The sequence below is a fragment of the Peromyscus eremicus genome, chromosome 16_21, assembly GCF_949786415.1.
Source record: "Peromyscus eremicus chromosome 16_21, PerEre_H2_v1, whole genome shotgun sequence".
NCBI classification, from domain to species: domain Eukaryota; kingdom Metazoa; phylum Chordata; class Mammalia; order Rodentia; family Cricetidae; genus Peromyscus; species Peromyscus eremicus.
Genome location: NC_081432.1, coordinates 7,113,142 through 7,134,766, shown reverse-complemented (window position 1 = coordinate 7,134,766; position 21,625 = coordinate 7,113,142). Strand labels below are relative to the sequence as shown.

Below are 21,625 nucleotides of genomic sequence, written 5' to 3'. Positions count from 1 at the left end.
CCTGTCTCGAAAAAAAAAAAAAAAAATTGCTCCCTGTAGATTCATTTTCCACATGGAATGTATTGGTTATCAGTAGTCAAAGGAATCGCACACACAAGTCAGTCAGACGCTGGCAAAGGAAAGTTAAAATATTGACACGACAATCAAATTATTGATTAATAACTACTAAAGGGCTTATGTGAGCTGGGTTTGATGGCACACACCTATAATCCTAGCACTCCTGAGAAGCAAGAAAACTGCAAAATCTGAGGCCAGCCTGTGCTATGTACAGAGACCCCGTCTCAAATAAACCGAAGGGCTAGGATGTAACTCCGTGGTACAGTGCCTACCCAGCTGGAACCAATCACCAGTCCTCAAAGAAAAAAAAAATCATATGGACACTAACTTTATTGAAAGCTAAAATTTACATCTTTCATAATATATAATCTTCATTAATAAATCATAAAATTCTCAGAGAACAAAATTTTTAATTCCTGCTGGCATGAATATTTAACTCCCAATGTATTTTGTAAGTAAATTCCATGCAGCTCAACTAGCCAAAAATGAAAAATAATAATGGGACTATATCTTGATATCAGAATCTAATTTTCAAAAACGAAAGGGAAATAAAAAATAAGTTAACTTTTCAGGCCTGATGATATGGGCCCATAATCTTAGCTACTCAGTAGGCTAATGGAGAAAGATCACAAGCTCAAGGCCAATCTTGGCTATCGGGGAGTTCAAGGCCAGCCTAGGCAACTTAATGAAGATCCTACATCAAAATGAAAGGTAACAAGAGGATTGGGGATAGTTCAGTGGTAAAAGTACTTGCCTAGCACACATGGGACCTAAGGTTCATTTCTAGTAACAAACACACACACACACACACCACCACCACCACCAACAACAACAACAACAACAACAACAACAACGATTTAAAAAAAAAAAAAAAAGGATGAAACTTGAGAGACAACCCAAGAGTCAAGAGCACTGGTTGCTCTTACAGAGGACCTGGGTTCAATTGCCAGCACCTACATGGCAGCTCACAACCTTCTATTAACTTAGTCTAGGGGATCCAGCGCCCCCTCTGGCTTCTGCTGGTACTGCAGGTATGAGCTACACATACATATATGCAAGCAAACAAACACATAAAAGAAAAACGGGTATTTTAAAAAAAAAAAATGGAAACCTGTTCTAAAACTAGAAGGTATAATTGTAGGGGTGACAACAATTTAGGAACTGCCTTATTAATATTGCCAAGATTACATGTACTACAAATTTAAAAGATTAAAAAAAAGAGACAAAAATCTTATTTTTCTCTCCCCTTTATGTCAAGAAACTGAGTTTCAAAAATTGGAAAAAAGAGGCCAGTGAGAAAGCTCACCAGGTAAAGGCATTTACACCAATACATAAAATACCCTTTGGATGTTTGATTATTCACGTATGTCTTTCACTGGATATACTCATTTTTTCATGAAGAAAAAAAAGCTGAAAAGGCTAGAAAAATTATATGAGCAGTAAAGCACATGGGTTGCAAGCAGGAAGACATAAATTCAGATTCTGTGGTGGTTTGCATGAAAAACATCCCCTATAGACCCATAGGGAGTGGCATTATTGGAGGTGTGGCCTTGTTGGAGGACATATGTCACTGGGGGTGGGCACTGAGGTTCCAGATGCTCAAGCCAGGCCCAGTGTCACACTCTCTTCCTGCTGCCTATGAATCCAGAGGTAGAACTCTAGGCCTCTTCTCCAGCACCATGTCTGCCTGCACACCATCATGCTTCCTGCCATGATGATAATGAACTAAACTTTTGAACCTGTAAGCTAGCCCTGGTTAAATATTTCCTTTATGAGAGTCATCATGGTCATGGTGTCTCTTCCCAGCAATAGAAACCCTAAGTAAGACAGGTCCCCAGAGCCTGCATAAAAAGCAAGGAATGACAGTGTGTACCTGTGATCCCACTAATAAAACAGGATCACAGAGACAGGTGGGCCAGCTAGACCCTGGCCAATGGCAGACCCTCTCTCAAATAAAAGGTCAACGGCACCTGGGCTTGTGCCCTGGCCTCCACACCTTGTACACTAAATACATACATACACATGACCACACAAACCCGTGTGCATTGTGCTTACATACACATAAAAGTGGAAAATGTTTTATAGATTGTTTTAAAACATTATTCACCCTGCACATCTTTAAAGCAACTTAGAAGAGGAATCAAATAAATAGTAAGTGCATGTGGCTGGAGAGAGAGCTCAGCGGTTAAGAGCACTGGCTGCTCCATCGGGGGACCCAGGTCCCATTCCCAGCACCCACGTGTATTGGGGAATCCACTAGGTCCGATAGTTCTCTGAGCTCAGTACAAAATGGAGGACTTCCTTTCTCAGCAGGGCTTCCTCTTCTCTGCCTAAATCTTCATTGGAGAGTGTCTCTAAGCTCGGATGACTGACCTTATTTGGAAGATGACCCTGCACAGAGCTCCCTGCAAACGCTGTTATGACTCAGCACGTAAGTCTCACTCTTTCCTCTATCCATATGATAATTAGGTACTATGCTACGACCAATCAGCCCTTCCCACCTGTAACCCTAAGGAACAATAAAATGAGCTGTCTCTCTGAAGCTGACACCCCGAAGTTCTTTCTGTCATACTCACGGCCATCCAAAACCTGCTCGCTGCTTCTGCGCCCTTTGCCCTCATGGGCCAGTGGCCAAAACCCCCAAGGAAAAGGAGACCCCACACACACACACATGGCGGCTCACAATCAACTATAATTCTAGTTCCAGGGAATCTGATCCCCTCTTCTGGCCTCTGAGGGCACCAGGCACCATGTGATATACAGACATGCATGCAAATGAATAACCATACCAATAAAATGAATTAAAATTTTTAAAAAGAATGAATACATGAGCATTGCTCTAAATAGATATTTGCACTAGCAGTACCAAGCAGTACTATCAACTATGCTTCTGTTTTTCTAAATACAAGTTTGCGTCACTATTTACCTCTAAAGTATTGATTTTTGACATAAAATCTGAGAAGTCCGTGTCAAATTCTGTTCTTCGTGGATCCAGGATGTCATACTGGTTCTTCTTAATCCCTTGATAGATGTTTTTGAATTTTATAGCCATAATATCTATTCCTTCAATTGTGGAATTACTCAAGGCTGAATATGTTTGCACAATGGTTATCATTTCTGTAATCTTCAAACAGAAATGGTAGATGGTTAAGAAATGAACTTTTAGGTCCCCTTCTCTGGAACAGGCTTTTTAATGAATCATGGACACAAACAAACAAAAAGGCCGGCTAGCACATACCTAAATCCCAGCACTTGAAAGGACATAGCAAGAGGACAGGGATTTAGGCCCATCCTCAGCAAACAGTGAATCTGAGCAAGCCTGAGCTATGTAAGGCCCAGCCTCAATACTATGAAGCAATGGGCCAGTGAGACGGCTTAGCGGGAAAGGTGATGGTCAAGTCCAGACTATCTGCGTTCAATCCTCAGGATCCATATGGTGGAAGGAGAGACCTGACTTCTGCAAGTGGTTCTCTGACCCCCCACACATGGGCTATGGCACGCACACACACACACACACACACACACACACACACAAGCTTGGAGGGCTGGAAACCCATAGGACTCTAGTTCAGTTTGTAGAACCCACATGGTGGTTCACAACCATTTATAATTCCAGTTCTTGGAGAATCCGACAGCCTCTTCTGACCTCTGAGGGCACCAGGCATGCACATGGTACACACACAAGGTACGAAATCATATGTGCAGGCAAATTACTTATTCATAGAAATAAATCTAAAACAACAAAACCCTTATATCCACAAGTGATGCAGTTCTTAACCTTCAGTGATTTCCACTCTGAGTCCTGCTTTCAATAACATAGCTCAGAACTCTCCATGGAGAGATTATTTTTGTCCAACAGTAGGAAAGGAAATGTGCCTCTCCTCAGCACGTCCTCCAAATACCACATCCCACAATGACAATACTACTGGTCCTTTGACATGACCATCAGAAGTCCCACACAGTCCTTGTGCATGTCAACCCAGAAGCAGTCTTGTCAGAGTGGGTGACTACTATTCTAATCGTACAATATCCAGACATCTCCAGAAACTATTGTCTCGGAAATGCAAGCCATCTGAAATTTACAGTATATTACATATGTGTTGTATAAACATAAGAACTCACTGGACTGTCTCCTAATACAGACATCCCACATACCTACTGTGTAAAGCAAAAGCCAAGACAGGAAGTCAACACGACTATCCTGATGTTATTCTAACCTCTAAGATTCTGACTCTACCACCCAGCTACTATAGCCAGAAAGTAGGACATGATTTTATGTGCCCACATAAAATCCATGAGCCATCATAAGAGAAAACATACTATATTTGTCTTCATGTGGTTAGCTTAATTCATTTTATATGGTTATCTTCAGTTACATCTATTTCCCTATATAATCTTAAGATTTATTTTTTAATTATATATATTATATATATATAATATATATATATATGGGTGTGGATATGTACATGTGACCCAATTTCCCCCAGAGGCCATAAGAGGGCATGAGATTGACCCAGAGCTGGAGTTAAAAGTAGTTAGGGATGCTGGCAACCGAACTCAAGGCTTCTGCAAGAGCAGTATGTGCTCTTAACTGCTGAGCGACCCCTCCGGCCCCTCCAACTTACTTTTTTGAGACAGAGTCTCTCCTTGAACCTGGAGCTCCACTGACTGGCTAGGCTGGCTGGCCAGGGAGCCTCAGGAATCCACCTCCCTCTGCCCCACCAGCACTGGACTTAGACGCAAGCACCACCATGCCCAACATTTACAGGGCAGTTAGCTATCCTCACCCAGGTCCTTACACTTGCTCAGGAAGCACTTTACCAAATCCATCTCTCCAGCCCCAGGGTATCTTTGTAGATCCCCACAAAGACTGACACCAAGGAGCCTTTAGTGTGGGTTCCCTACAGCCTTCTGAGGAATACCATTCCTCCTCAGTCAGTCCTAATAACTGAAGTCAGAGGTGAGGAGTCTCCGGCAGCCGTCTGTCCAGCAAAGCCTTCCCATACACACTGTTCAGAAATACATCTTGCATACTGGTCCTGAAAGACCGGCGTCTACACCTTCAGATACTGCACATTTATGGAGCTCGCCAGCTGCACACATTTTCTCAAGCTTAATATTATGGTCAAAAGCACAGGACTTCAAGTTCAAGAGCTATCTGTGTAAGAAGAATTGAGGTCTCGGGAGAGGTGAAAGTTTGCAACGGCCTTTGTGCGGGCACAAGTCACTAGCCCGGGATTGGGGAAAAAAAAAAAAGATCAGTTCAAACAAATGCAGTGATATATGAGTAACCTAATTGGATGAATTGGATCAACCCAGGAAGAGACCTGAGACAATGATCTTCACCCACACCCAAAACACCAGCATTGTGTGGGTTAGGGTGGGGTCCTGTGACTGCAGAATGCTTACCTTCTCCAGTCTCTTACAGAAGGCTTCAAATTTTCCAAATATATACATTTCTGAAACCTCGAAAGACTTCTCCCCTGAGGATTCTAAGATCTGCTTCCTTGTCTTATGAAAGGATGCCTGATACTCCTTGAAGAGAAAAATGCAATCCTACAAGAGAATAGAAAGAAAAAAGCAGGAGGGTGATGGGTGACAGGTTCGTGATAGGCTGATCATACCAGCCCCATCGGCCCCTCAAAGACTGGCGCTGGTAACAGATGATCTCATTCTCTGCCTGTGTATTAAAGCCTATGAACACCCACACTACATTTTAACTTTTTTTTATTTTAAACTTTGTTATTTAAAAAAAAAGGTTGCAAACTTAAAAACAAGATGAAAACCACACACCAAAATTATCCAACTCAAAGACGACACAACTCAATGAACTTCTAACCAATGAAGAGTAGCCATTCGAAAAAAAAAAAAAACAGCTTTTTAAATACACATTCTATCTTCATCTCTCCTTTCTCACTATTTCCCCCAACTCACCCCGCACTAAAGTATGACATTAGCTTTTGGTTTTATACTTTCACGGCTAATTAAGTGCAATCGTCACGCTGGCAAGTAGCCTTCTAATTATTCGTGTTTCCACTCACAGACACGTGGGCCAGAGGAGCCTCTCTGTGCAGTGGGCAGCAGCCAGCGGAGAGCTGCAGAATGGTCAGGTGCTGAGATAAGAGGCTGGGCGCTCAGCCCTAAAGGGGCCACCTGTATCAGCACCCCCTTTCCCAGCCAAGGCTCAGGGAACATTGAGGAAGAGGAGGTAAAAGAACCCAAGAGCAGGAAGACAGGGGGAACGCAGTGAAGGGCTGTTTTCCAGACAAGGCGTGGCCATGGCATTCCTCAGCTCTCAGCAGCTGTGGTTCCCTGCACAAGATCAAGTCAGCTAGAATTCAGGCATCCACGGGGCAGGTGGGCTCCAGCCCCCACCCCTCAGAAGAGCTACTGTTGTAGCGGGGGCGGGGATTCGGTGTTTTAGAAGGATGTGGCCACAGGTAGAGTTCCCGGGCTGCTGGAGATGGCCTCACGCCCACACACATCTGGGCAGCACTAACCGGACTTAGTGGGTCAGAAACGAACAAAACCAAAACCAAAACACAAGAAGTTGGGAGAAGACATGTTGGAGGGAAAATGGAGGCGGTTGGAGGGGAAATGGGGAGTGAGCAGATGCCATCATATTTCATTGTATTCACGTATAAAATTCTCAGGAAAAGAAAAAAAAATCATAAAATCCCCAAGAGGCCAGGAAATTGTCTTTGAAGATCTCTGTATTCAGCTGGCATCAGTATTTGCACCAGCAAGCTATTTTTTGTTGTTTGTTGTTGTTTGTGATGATCTCTTACTACATAGCCTGTTCTGGGTTCAAATCTATGGTCTACCTGACTTGGCCTCCTGGGTGGTACAGGCGTGCATCCCCACGTGGTCTGCACCAGCATTTGTTCCGTCCATGAATACACAACATAAAGATTTTGCATTGACAGCTTGTTTTGTTTTGTTAAGACAGAGCCTCAAAAAAGAATGTTAAAAAAAAAAAGATACAAACAGATTGTTTAAAAAAAAAAAAAAAAGAGCGATTCATGGCTTACAAACCAAAAAAAAAAAAAAGACAAGAGTCTCACTGCATAGCCCTGGTTGACCTAGAACTTGCTGTGTAGACCAGGCTGGCCTCCATTTGCCTCCCGAATGCCAGGATTAACGATATGCAGTCTCATTTCTAGGCTAGTTTTATTTTTCAAATACACACACAGCAGTTTCTCAATGTGGTGCTTTTAATAAGAATGGCCCCCATAGACTCATATTTGAAGGCTTAGGGAGTGACACTAGGAAGTGTGGTGTTGGGGTAGGTGTGGCTTTGCCGGAGGAGGTGTGGCTGGGTCGCAGGAGGTGTGGCTTGGTTGGAGGAGGTGTGGCTGGTTTGGAGGAGGTGTGGCTGGGTCGGAGGAGGTGTGGCTTGGTTGGAGGGGGTGTGACTTGGTCCGAGGAGGTGTGGCTGGGTCGGAGGAGGTGTGGCTTGGTTGGAGGAGGTGTGGCTTGGTTGGAGGAGGTGGGGCTTGGTTGGAGGAGGTGTGGCTGGGTCGGAGGAGGTGTGGCTGGGCTGGAGGAGGTGTGGCTGGGTCGCAGGAGGTGTGGCTGGGTTGGAGGAGGTGTGGCTGGGTCAGAGGAGGTGTGGCTGGGTCGCAGGAGGTGTGGCTGGGTCGGAGGAGGTGTGGCTGGGTCGGAGGAGGTGTGGCTGGGTCGGAGGAGGTGTGGCTGGGTCGCAGGAGGTGTGGCTGGGTTGGAGGAGGTGTGGCTGGGTCAGAGGAGGTGTGGCTGGGTCGGAGGAGGTGGGTAGGCTTTGAGGTCTCGGAAGCTCTAGCCTGTTCTTTTCCTGCTGCCTGCCAGTCCGCATGTAGAATTCCCAGCACCTCCAGCACCGCATCTGCCTGTGAGCCACCATGCTCCCCACCATGCCAACAACAGACTAAACCTCAGCACCTATAAGCCAGCCCCAATTAAATGTTTTCTTTTACAAGAGTTACCATGGTCATGGTGTCTCTTCACAGCAATAGAAACCCTAACTAGCTCTTTTCTCTTTCTCTTCCTTCTCATCCCCAAGGACCGTCCTCTGCCCTCTTCTCTGCCCTCAATAAACCTCCCATGTGGGCCCTGTTGTGACTCCTTCCTGCCATTTTTAAAATACAACATTTGGTGCTGTGACTCAGACAGGCTCTCCCAGCAGTCTGAGGGGTGCCTACCACAGCCCGACTTTCCCACCCAACACTGACAATTGCAATCACGTGGCTCTCCTTCATCTTGGCTGGTGACCTCATCATGATTTCTTGTGAACTCCAGGGAGTCCACTTGGATCTACCTCGAACAGCAACTTGCCAGGTCCAAGAGGTGACAGACAGTTCCACAGAGCCTGGACAGCGAAGCGAAACAGCCAGTGACCCCAGGACGTGGCCAGCACCCTGGTTTTCTCAGGTCCCCCAAAGATGATTGATGCCCCCCCAGGCCAGCAGGAAGCAGTCTCGAGAACATGGCGCCTTCATCCTGCCTCACCTGCTACCCCGTTCTAACTCCTCATCTTTTTATAATGAACAAAAGGGAGGGATGTTAGCATTCAGGCATCTGTACTGGCCTGCCCTTAGGGTCCTGACAGGAGATATCCTCAGCTGCAGCCACTAAAAGTGTTCATTCGCTACGTTTCCTTATAAAAGGAGGGCTTTGCCCACCTCCCATCCCTCTCTTCCTTCGCTTTCATCCCCAGGGACCTGTCTCTGCCCCCTTCTCTGCCCCTTCACTCCCCTCCCCTTAATAAACCTCCCCAAAAAAAAGAAAAGAAAAAAAGAAAGAAACCCTAACTAAGACAGTCATTCAGCTATTTCTTGGCTGTCCTTGCCCTCAGCACTGGCTCTGGAGCATTTCCATTTTTCTGAGAATTGTTTTTCTTGCTCACTGACATTCCGTGTCTTAACTGGCTCGGCACATCCCTTCTGATAAATGGTCTTGTCCTCGAAGGTGCGACTTTTATTATTTTTTTTTACTCTTCACCACCTTTTAAGCGTATTCTCTGAACACATTTCAAAGCTTCTTCCAAAAGCTTGTGTTCTGCTGTCAAAAGGTAAAAAGCTGTGTGTGGACTTCCAAGTCGTCCTGAAGGCTTCTTCCTGTCGCCTTAGGCACCTTAGGCCACGTTCTCTTGTAAGTTACTGCGAGTTGTTTTTCTTCTCGCTTTCTTCTGAAGGCTCAGTGTTTGACGATTCCTTGTCGATTAGTGCTCTTGACACCAGGAAAAGAATCTGTGTCCATATGATTGGTAATAACTCCGTCTGGACCACATGCAGGTAGCGGAGATGCTTACAACCTTACTGGGTAACTGCAGAAGAGTCCTCTGAACACTTCCTGCCTCTGGCCATCGATTTCTCTACCTTTTATTGATGTTGTTTGAGACAGGATCTCATGCAGCCCAGGCTGGCCTCAAACTCCGTGTGCAGCCAAGGTTGACCTTGAATTCCCGATCCTCCCATCTCTACCGCCCCAGCGCTGGGGGTACAGGCATGTGCCTCCGTGCTTCCTTGGATGTGGTGCCTGAGATGGGACCCAGAGATTCATTCACACATGCTTAGGTAGCTGCATCCTTAGCCCAATTTCTCCACACTTCTAGGCTACAAGGCTCAGCTTCTTGTTTCTCCTTTGCAGTTTAATCACAGACACTTGTCTTTGTTTGGAGGGAGAGGGGTCTGGGGTGGGGCATCCATCCCTGCCTCTGTAGGACAGGTGAGCGTTGACAGTCTAGCGCTACAACCCTGCTGGAGCCTGTCTGTCTCCCCAGCTCTCCCTCCACTTTAACCTGCTCCTCTTGCTGCCACAGCGACACGTAAAAGACTTATTTTTTATTTTTAATTGTGGGGAGGAGGTTCCCACAGGGGTGAAGGCTTCGGGCCCTCCGAAATGAGTTACAACACTCTGCACGGCCAAGCCGTCTAGCCCCATCGGAGCGATGTATCAATGACAACTCTTTTTCATATTCTCACACTACTCCACTCAAGACTGCTTCAAAGCGAACCATGTTTCATGAATGAGCAAAGTAAACACCACTGAACTGGTTTATCAGTTCACATATGATAACTGGCCGGTGAGGACTTTGCTTTATGAAAAGGAAATATTTTTACGAACCTGGATCTTTTTTAGGACGGCTGGTGTTTCCTGGTCCCACACGTGGTTTGTTCCTCCGTCGGTAATGTATGCTTTACACGCTGTCACCATCTGATTTGTTACCTAAAATAAAGGAAGGTGCAAAGTAGCTGGAGGTAAATGACTTTTAAAAACATAACATACATATGATAAATAATGTGACAAGTAGAATGATAAATAATAATATATATGATAAATAATGTGACAAGTAGAATGATAAATAATAAGCTTATAGAGTAAATAAATCACAAAATTAAAAAAAAAAACCCACAAATCCAATCAAAATAAAGAAAACCCAAAGTCACGTTTACCTACTGCAATTAGGTCTCTGTCACTGGGGCCATGAGTCCCAAAGCCAACCTCATTTTCCATCAGTCTAGTACACGTCCATTTAGGTCCTGATCTAGTCCAAAGTAACGAAGGGAAGGGTAGCCTTCATAAGATGGTTAGGAGAAGGAATGTAGACCAATGGTAGAACGCATGCCTAGCATGCCCAAGGCCTTGGGTTCCACCGTGAGCATCACTTAAAACCTGTGATCCCAGCACTCAGGAGGCGAAGGCAGGGGATCAGAGGTTAAAGGTCATCCATGTCCTCTACTACATAAGAGAATTTGAGGCCAGCTTGGGAAACCTGGGACCTTAGCAGAGAGGCGGGGGAGAGAGAGAGAGAGAGAGAGAATGAGAAAGGCAGAGAAAGAGGAAAGGGAGAGGGAGAGGGGAGGAAGAAATGGTGTCCAGTATAGACAGTGAACTCGGGGGAATTTTCAAATACATGATGCATGCAAGATCATATACACCGGCATGCAGGAAGTGTCTAAAGGAAACCCAAACCCAGACTTGGAAAGGGTGATCATTCTGGGAAATTTTACAGATCGGTAACAATGTGAGTTCAGCTTCAGTCGTGGTGCTACAAAATGAACTTAGAGCAACTTGAACTTGGCTCTGTGGCAAATGTCTTTACCTGCTGAACCATCTCTCTGGCCCCAAGGCTATTTTTTTTTTCAGCAAAGAAATAGTAAAGCCCCAAATGAGGCTACATGCAAATCACAAACCATTAGTGATCAAAGAAACTTAATTGTTAGTCTGAATAGTCGCCTCAGCTAGTGTTTCTATTGCTGTGAGAAAACACTATGGACAAAAGCAACTTGGGGAGGAAAGGGTTTATTTCAGCTTACATTTCCACATCACAGTCCATCAGTGAGTGGAGTCAGGGAAGGAGGCAGGAGCTGATACAGAGACCATGGAGGGGTACTGCTTACTGGCTTGCTCCTCATGGCTTGCTCAGCCTGCTTCCTTATAGAACCACCAGCCCAGGGGTGGCACCACCCCACCCTACCCCTGTGGGCTGTGCCCTCCCACATCAACCAATAATCAAGAAAATACCCCACAGTCTTGCCAGAGGCCAATCCTATAGAGATATTTCTCCATTAAGTGTCCAGACAACTCTAGCTTGTGTCAAGTTGACATTACAAACCAACCATAATGTTCTGGTTCACAATGTTGAAAAAAAATGTTAATAATCCTGAACCAAGAATGATCTCAACCTGGAACATCGGTACCAAGAAGGAAGCAAAAGGGCAGAGAGGATTCCCATGATCACCTGGGGTGCAGTGTGTAGCTAGATCCCTATTTCCTTGTTTAAAACTGACATGTGACACATCTAATTTAATTCTCTTCTAATGTTTCCTGGATAATTTTTTTTAAAAAGTCTTTAAACTAATTAAAAAGTCATTAAACTAATGCAACATGAGCATTTAAAACAAACTGAAGCCTCATCTACTGGGTAGACTCGAAAGTACTTGGAATGGCTAAATTGAAGGGGACGGCTACCTTTAAGTAAAAAGCCTGGGGCTGTCCTCTGATAGGAGAAAGGCACTCATGACTACTATTAAGTACAACTGACTCCAACTGACACCCCCACCCCACCCTTACCCCCACGTGATCTCTGAGAGTACCCAAACCTCCCAACTCCCTCCCGTGGCTCGAAGGGAAGGAATTATGAACTGCTTCACAGGACCATGTGTGTGAATTCCATTAGAAACTCACCTTGATGGGCTGGCGAGAGGGCTCGGCAAGTCAAGGCCCTTGCCTCGCGAGCCAGGTAACCTGCGTTCTATCCAAGGGACACAGGTAAAGGTAGAAGGGGAGAACCAGACCCTGCAAAGTTGTCCTTTGACTTCCACAAGCTGCCATAGCACCCTGCTACACACACATTGTATACACACACAACAATCACAACAATCATAACCGTAAGAGAAGCTCACCTTGATGAATAAAGAGGTCATCCTTTCTGATGTATTATAATACCTCGACACGCTGTGAATCATCCTGATGGCATTAATCAAGTTTTGTATTCCATGTGCCATGGAGACCTAAGATGGAGACACAAGAAGTAAATTCTAGCATACATGCTATTCTGGTTTGCTCCTTCTTGCTGTGGTAAAACGCCATGACCAAATGCTTTAATTATACAAGTTAATTTTAGAAAGGACACTTTTTGACTTTTTAGATTCCGAGCCATCCACCTAGGCCCTAGGAACTGTGCCTTCAGGGGCATACTCACCAGGTCGTAGTTATAGAGGGGCTGGCATACTTTTTCCAGGGTGTATAAATAGCGAACGTTATCTTTTGATTCGTTTGCTGTGTCAGTGATTCTCGCATCCAAATCACGCCAATTCTAAGGAATCAAAATCATGTAAGAACTCAATTATCAATCCTAACATCTGGGTGGGCTTCAATTTAATTACAAAAGTCAAGCTGATTTCCCTGAGCAAACATACATTGAAAAAATACTGACGTGTGATGGGTATATATATATTTTTTTTCTTTTTGAAGAAGATTTGCTTGGGCTGGAGAGATGGCTCAGTGGTTAAGAGCACTGGCTGCTCTTCCAGAGGTCCTGAGTTCAGTTCCCAGCACCCACATGGCAGCTCACAGCTGTCTGTAACTGTAGTCCCCTGGGATCCTAAACCCTCTTCTGAAGTGCAAATGCACTTGCAGACAACATGCCAATAAACATAAATAAATAAATCTTTAAAAAAAGAAAATGGTTTACTTTTATTTTTAAATTATGTGTATATGGAGTGGTGCGTGATTGCAGGTACCTGCGGAGCCCAGAAGAGGGTGGCAGGTCCCCTGGAGCTGGAGTTACAGGTGCTTGTGAGCCACCTGATAGGGATGGCAGGAACCAAACTAGGGTCCTTTGGAAGAGCAGGTCAGTGCACTTAACCACTGAGCCACCTCTCCAGCCCCTGACAGCTTTTTCTTGTGGAACTTAAGGCTTGATGTCATAAGCACGTTAAATGATTGCCTAAAAATCAAGTTATTCCTTTGTGATTAATGCCCTGTCTCTAGGCTTGGATTGGACCTGCTTCTACCTAAAATGATATTTTCCAAGATGGGTACTTATGACATTATATAATAGTTCGGAGTCTTCAACAGTGAGCCACGTTATTAGAACATGACTCAAAGCAAAATGAACTCAGTTGGAAATCAACATTTTCTTTCAGGCTGTTATACTTTGAATCTGAAATGTGGCCCAAAGGCTCATGTTTCCATGCTCAGCTCTCAGCTTGTAGCATTATTTTGAAGACTGTGGAGAGGCTTTACGACAGTGGTTCTCACTCTTCCTAATACCGTGACCCTTTAATACAGTTCCTCATGTTGTGCTGACCCCCAACCACAAAATTATTTTCATTGCTACTTCATAACCATAATTTTGCTGCTGTTATGAATCGTAATGTAGATATCTGTGTTTTTCGATGGTCCTAGGAAACCCCTGTGAAAGGGTCACTCAATGCCCAGGGGTCACAACCCATAGGTTGAGAACTACAGCTTTAGGCATTGTGGCCTGCCTGGCTGGTAGAGAAAGGTCTCCACAGATGCCATTATATTTTCTCTATCTCCTGGTCTCCACCATATTAAAAGCCTCTGTCACACACTCCTGCTACTGTGAGCTCCACAGGCCTGCCCTGCGATGATGGGCTAATACTTTGGAAACCATGAGCCAAGATAAAGCCTTCCTCCGTTGGTCATTCTAGAGTTTCTTCACAGTGATGAGAGACAGAAGCTAGTGTCAGAGACATGAGGTCATAACTGCAGTGACTCTGATCATGTGGTTCTGCGACCTGACACACTGGTGTGCAGAAAGTATGTGGGAGAGCGTGGAGCTGTGGGCTAGAGAAGCCTTCCACTACGGTAAGCAGAGCTCAGCAGCGGGGCATCCTGGTGGGAATTTGGAAGACCAGAGCATTAGGGTTATCTTTCAGATTCAAGAATGGGAAGTAGAGCTAGGGAGAGAATAGGATTAAAAGACATTTGTTTTATACCTACTGTCTACACATATTACCAAAAAAAAGCATTATTGCATTTCATACAGAGAAATATAAACTTTTAAGAAAACAAAGAATAAGGAAAGAACCTGGAAAGCATCCAGCTAAACTGTAAATCAGAATGACCTCTAGGGGAGAGGCTGGAGAGACGGCTCAGTGGTTAGAGCACTGGTTGCTGTAGTAAGACACCTGGGTTCAATTCCCAGCACCCACATGACAGCTCACAACTGCTTCTAACTACAGTTCCAAGGAACCCAATGCCCTCTCCTGACTTCTGCAGACACCAGATATTCACATGGTACACACACATATACATGCAGGCCAAACATGCCTTTGCATAAATTAAAAATAAATCTTTAAAAAGTAATAAAATGATCCCTAGGAAAAGAAGTGGAAAGGAGGTGTGGGGCAATGCATGCTGAGCAGAACCTTTGCTTTTGTCTTTCTGTGTGGTTGTTGTTGTTATTATTATTATCATCAGAAGGTTCATCCTTTTCTTATTTTATGTGTGCAGTGTTTGTCTGCAGGTATGTCTATGCAACCACGTGTGTGCTGCTCCCAAGAGAATGTCAGACACCCTGCAGCTAGGGTTAGTGATGGCTGGTAGGCCCCGTGTACAGCCAGGTCCTCTGCAAGAGCCGCGAGTGCTCTTAACTGCTGAGCCATCTCCCCAGTGCTGGTCTTTACCACACCAAGTCTGCATTGATTTACAATCCCCAAAACACCTTCAAAATAAAAGGGATCATGTCTCTGGATGGCACTCCATAGATGGACTGTCAAAGCTGAGAAATAAATCTTTGTTTCATCAGCTAGGAAATTATGGTGGTATATACAAGAAAGCCCAATTCAGAGTTTGACACTTCTAAACACATGACTGCTGTGTACAGAGAAACCATCTAATGCCACAGAACACGATGGAATGGTGGTCGCTAAAGACTGGGAAGGGCCCCACAATAGAGCTAGACAGGAGGAATTTGTTCTGGTTTTTCTGTAGCACAGCAAGGATAACTACTGATTAAAACTATCTATGGTATACTTCGTAATGTCTAGGAAAAGTATGAAATTACGAACATGTAAAAATGATGCATTTCTGTGGGACTTGGGCAAGAGCTTAGTGTCTCTGCAAAAAGCAAGAAGACCTGAACATGACCCCCCAGAACCCATGTCAAAAAAGCTGGGTGCGGTGGATCAAGTGTCATCCCAGAGCTGGGGAGGCAGAGCCAGGCAAATACCTGGGGTCTGCTGGCCGGCCAGCCAGCCAGCTAGCTTATTTAGTGAGCCAGGTGGGGGCTGGAGAGACGGCTTAGCAGTTAACTGTGCTTGTTGCTCTGAGTCTGGTTGTGTGGCTCCCAACTGCCTGTCACTCCAGCTCCTGGGGCCCCAATATTCTGGCCTCCACGGGGCATATATATGTGGTGTCTACTCAAAATATGTCTCAGAACTTTTTTAAGAAGCAGTTTGATAAGGGTCATTTTCTGGTAAGTTGTTCTGAAGTACACCAAGTCTTACGGTGGAAGGCCTCTCACCTTTAACAGCTTGGAGTGTGCGACATTGAGCACATTTATGACAGCCTTACAGCTGGACCCTTTGATCTGCTCGATGATATAGTTGAACTTGGCTGACATACGTTTCCAGTGCTCCAGCTCAGTGAGTGGACCCGAATCATCAGCTTCTTTTCTCATCTGCTCACTCTCAATAAGGACCTGCAAATGAGTATCGCACAACTATCTGTTCTAACACGAATCTTAAAAGGTCTTAATAAAGAAAAAAAAAAAAAAAAAAACCCGGAGCCAGGCACTGGGGTGAATGCTGAGTGATCAGAACAAGCCACATCTAACCTCACCTTGCCAATTCCTCAGCTGATCTTGTTTCCTCAGATTGAATGGATCTCAGCTGAACTGCTACTAAAAGCTAAAAACTTAAAAAAAAGCTCTAGTTCCTGGTCCTCACACCTTATATACTTTTCTGCTTCCTGCCATCACTTCCTGGGATTAAAGGCATGTGTCACCATGCTCACAGAGATCCGGATGGATCTCTGCCTCCCAAGTGATAGGAATTAAAAGCATGTGTGCCACCATTTTCTGGTCTCTATGTATATCTAGTGGCTGTTCTGTCTTCTGACCCCAGATAAGTTTATTAGGGTACACAATATATTGGGGGACACAATATCACCACATTTCAGCACAGATAAAATATCACCACGATCTGTAGCCCCCCTCTTCTGGCTGCCGTGGGTCCTGCAGGCATGTGGTACACATACATACAAGCAGGCAAAACATTCATACACATAAAATAAAACAAAATAAAAATCATTAAAATTTCAAACTTCAATATCATTAAACACACTCTACCAAATAAAAAGACATGACACGGGGCAGGGGGGGAGACAACAAAGAATCAAGATCTGGGAAACATTAGGTAAGGTCCAGCAGTTCAATGAGATAACACCAAGCAATCCAAAAGAAAACAAACTAAACGATTTGAACAGACACATCAACAAAGAAGAAGCCTAAGCAACCATTAAATATGCTCAACTTTAGTGGTCAGTATTCAGGATAGTGTAAAGTCAATCAAGATAGTGTTGCACACTTGGTATGAGGGCAATCTGACAATCCCAGCTGTAACCAGTGTCTTGAAGAAATGAGAACTTCCATGTGCTTCTGTGAAGTACATAAATCACTTTAACCGCTGTGCCCGTCATCTTTGTCACTTAAGACTCAAGGAGGAATCGCCTAGATCAGGTTGGCCTATGGGCATGTCTGTGGGTGATTGTCTTGATTCCTTAACTGATGTGGGAAGACCCACTCAGCCCACTGTGGTGGCACCATTCCCCAGGCAAGGGATCCTGGACTACATGAGGGTCGAGGGGGGACTGAGCACAAGCAAGCTTGCATTTCTTCCTTTCTGCTCTTAACTATGGATGTGACATGACTACATGTTTCAGATTCCCACCTTGACTTCCCTACAAGGGTGGGCAGTTGTCCGGAATTGTGAGCTAAAGTGAACCCTTTCCTCCCTGATTTGCTTGCCCACATGTGTGTGCGTGTTTATGTGTGTGTGTGTGTGTGTGTGTGTGTGTGTGTGTGTGTGTGTGGTGCTGGGAATTAAACTTAGGGTTTGGTTTGGTTTTGTTTTTTCCAGACAGGGTTTCTCTGTGTAGTTTTGGTGCCTGTCCTGGATCTCCCTTTGTAGACCAGGCTGGCCTAGAACTCACAGAGATCCTCCTGCCTCTGCCTCCCAAGTGCTGGGGTTAAAGGTGTGCCCACCACCGCCCGACTAAACTTAGGGTTCTATATCTGTTAGATAAGCACTCTACCATGAGATATATTCCCAGCCCTGCTTTTTTTGTCAGGGTGTTTTACTACAGTACTGAAAGCAAAACTACAATAATCAGTATTTGGAGGGCACAATAATATCCAATAAGAGACCTGTACTCAAATGCTCGGAGGGATTCCACCAAGAGACTCCTGAGCACAAGGAAGCCTGAGCAAAGACAGCTATTGCATATGCATTACTGTCCTTTGTAACAGCAGAAGTAGAAATTACTTACTGAGGGAATGGAAGAATAAACCTCTCTACTTTCCTAAATATTCCATTATTTAGGAAAGTATCATTTAAATATTGAAAAGTCTATCTAACAAAATACGATTTCTTTTTTAAGCAGCTCCTTGTGCCATCCGAGGTCACTTCCTTTTTTAAAGATTAATTGTATTTTATGTATATGAGTGTTTGCTTGCATGTATATATGTGAACCATGTGCATGTGGTGCCCATGGAAGCCAAAGAAGGGCCTCAGGTCCCCTGAAACTAGAGTTACAGATGATTGTGAGCTGCTACATGGGGGCTAAGAACTAAACTCACGTCCTCTGCAAGAGCAACAAGTGTCCCTAACTGCTGAGTCATTTTTCCAGTCCCAAAATATGATTTCTTTGTAGAGGATTACCAGACATAAGCCAAGAGAATGAATTACATGTACGTGAGCCAACAGGAAATGGACAAAAGGAAATGTTAAATGATGGTGTGGGGCTTGAAAAATGATACTCATGGCATGGCAATCGGCTGAATGCTGATGCTCCCCCCACCAAACTCATATGCTGAGACCTAATCCAGTGTGGTAGTAGTTGGAGGTAAGGACTTTGGAAGGTTATTAAATCATGAGGGGTCTGCCCTTATTATAAAGATCTGCATCTTTATTAGTTTGTGGGTGTGCGTGCCCTTGTGCACACATATTTGAATTGAGGCTAGAAGTCAACCTCAGGTGTCATTCCAGTGGCACATATCCTTGGTTTGGAGACTCAGTCTCTCACTGGGTCCCAGGACTTACCAATTAGGCTAGACCATCTGGCCAGGAAGTATCAGGGACCCACCCATCCCTGTTTTCCCAGGTGCAAGTTAACACATCTGGCTTTTTTGTTGTTGTTGTTGTTTGTCTTTGGAGACAGGGTTTCTCTGTGTAGCCCTGGCTGTCCTAGAACTCACTCTGTAGACCAGGCTTGGCCTCAGACTCACAGATCTGCCTGCCTCTGCCTCCCGAGTCCTGGGATTAAAGGCCTGTGCTACCATGGCCTGACCACACCAGCTTTTTATGTGAGTCCTGGAGATTGAACTCAAGTACTCACATTTACATGGGAAGCGCTTTAACAAATAAGCTACCTCCACTGCCCCAACAATTTTGACATATACTGTTTTTTAGCTGCGGTGGACTTGGCATTGAAATGCCGATATGAAAAAGCCTAGGCTGAACCTATTTGATCACCCAGGATCTACTTCTTATGTAGGGTTGGTCTCTATGGCTCTTCACTGGGGCATTCCCGCCCCCTCTGTCTTTCATGGGGAGTATTAACAAAGCATAAGTTATCAGGGACAAAATGTCCTACCTAGGACCCACAAGCCTACAACTCGAGGGGCAGTGGAGTGGCCTCACCTGCTCGATCTGCTTGTACCACATCATCAGCACCTCCTCCAGCTGATGTACCATCTCCGAATTGCTAGCTGCAGCTGTGACTTCTTCAAAGGTATGCAGTTTGGAAAAATCGACAGTGTCTACCTTCTTTAACATCACCGTCCCCTCAATGCTTATTCTAGCACCTTAAAGAAAAAAAAAAAGATACATTATAAAGAAGGGCCCATACATTAAATATCAAGATATGCTTTCGAGTGGCAATATTTACAGAAAAGTATAAGATCTAGTGCTTTATAAAGACAGAATTCTATGAGTAGGAATGTAGCTTAGTCGGTAGAGTGCTCACCTAGCATGTACAAAACCCTCAGTTTGATCCCCAACACCACATAAACCAGACACAGAGGTTTCCCCCTAGTATTTGTGAAGGTGGAGGCATGAAGATCAAGAGTTTAAGGCCATCCTGGGCTACAAAGGGACTTCAAAAAAAGGTTACATGAGACCCTGTCTCAAAAAGAAAAGCAAAAAAAAAGGTTGTGAGTTGACTTATGAATCAAATTGTATATTTTTGCAATATTAAGTGATAAAATAACACTTTAAAGAAATTACCACAAAGCACAGTTTAAAAGCATTTATTTTATGTGTACATGTATGTGTGTGCCTGAGTATAGGTACATGTACCACATGTGTGAAATACCCATGGAGGCCAGAAGAGGACATTGGATCCTCTGGAACTGGATCTGAAACTTTTGTTACAGGAGGTTGTGAGCTGCTGTGAGGGTGTTGGAAACCAAGCCTGGGTCTTCTACAAGAGCAGCAAATGCTCTTAGCTGCTGAGCCATCTCTCCAGCATAAGCACATATTTTTTAGAGGCGAATCTTTGACTAAGAACAGGAAGAGATTCCCCTAATCCTTTTACCTGCAGAGCCCCTGGTAAGGAGGGGTTCTCATGTTTTCCCACCTTACCTCCAGGTCTCCTTCTATAAACTCAGTTTTTAGTAACGTACCTTGCAGCTAGTGGTCTCATTTTGAGTTGTTCACCAAACATTAAATCTTACACTTACCATCTAAAAATGAAAGATATCTGTTGATGGTTTCTGTGAAAATATGTCTCTCAGATTCACCCTGCTTGGACTGGTTTAAAGCGCCCCAGTTGTTCGTTGCAAGAATAGCTGGCAGAAATATGTATTGCAACATATTCTTGATCCCTTTTAAGAGTCCTTTTGATGCATCCAAGACGGTAAATAGCGCATCCTGAAAGGATGGTATTCAACTGTTATATGTTAAGTCCATTAAGGAACTGGGGGAAAAAAATCATAAGCCATTTTTCAACTGCAGTGAACAGTTGATATATTTTGTAAACTACTGGGAACATGTTAAGTGCTTATGAACATTAGAAGTCTAAAACCAACAATCTTATATCTGGCCCTATTCTACCCATTCCCACTAGGTCTCCCCGGACATGTTTTCCTCTGTCCTTTAATCTCTGCCAAGGGGAGGAGCTGTGCTCTGCAGCCTAGCTGAGGCCTCGGAAAGGCAACCGAGTCTGTCACATAAAGACGCCCTCGAGCATAAGGTGCCCTGTTCATGAAAACTGTCTTGTGAAGCATGATGGGTAATCTTTGTCATCAACTTGAAAGGTGGCCACGGGTTTGGGAAGCATGCCTCTGGGTATGTATGTGATGTGTTTCTAGAGAGGGTTGCCTCATGAAGACTCCGAGCTAATCCACAGACAAATTCCTTGTAAGAAGACAGTTATATGGAGAAGTGGTACAGAGTAGGAGATTCAGGAAATGGGCCACTGAGGACATATCTTCGGGCTGTATCCTATCCTGCCCCCTTCCTAGATGCCCATTTTCTCTTCTTCCTGATTGCCATGACTTTGAAAATCACTGGTCCACTATATGCCTCTGCTGTGATTACATTTACATAGTGATGATATTAACCAATACTTATCTAAACAGTATGGAACGTAATCATGTCAGAAGAAGGGAGGGTTGAGGGAAAAAGGGAAGGGCCAGAGAGCTCTTAGATTTCAATTTGCCAGGCATGGTGGCTCACGCCTTTAATCCCAGCATTCAGGAAGCAGAGGCAGGTGGGCTGCTGTGAGTTTGAGGCTAGCCCGATCTACATAGTGCCAGAGTTACACAGTGAGACCCTGGTTTCTGTCTTATTTTTTTTTTAAAACAACTAAATTCTCATCTATAGAGGAAAGT

General features: G+C 44.4%; 1 protein-coding gene across 1 annotated transcript in view; it reads right to left on the bottom strand.

Annotated features, from left to right (window-relative positions):
* Dnah8 (dynein axonemal heavy chain 8) overlaps positions 1–21,625 on the bottom strand; it is a 239,804-nt gene that overhangs the window by 207,186 nt on the left and 10,993 nt on the right. The window contains 8 exon segments of the mRNA XM_059282134.1: positions 2,984–3,181; positions 5,467–5,613; positions 10,162–10,263; positions 12,444–12,551; positions 12,743–12,856; positions 16,037–16,213; positions 19,434–19,597; positions 20,474–20,663. Coding sequence (XP_059138117.1) covers positions 2,984–3,181; positions 5,467–5,613; positions 10,162–10,263; positions 12,444–12,551; positions 12,743–12,856; positions 16,037–16,213; positions 19,434–19,597; positions 20,474–20,663 — 1,200 coding nt within the window.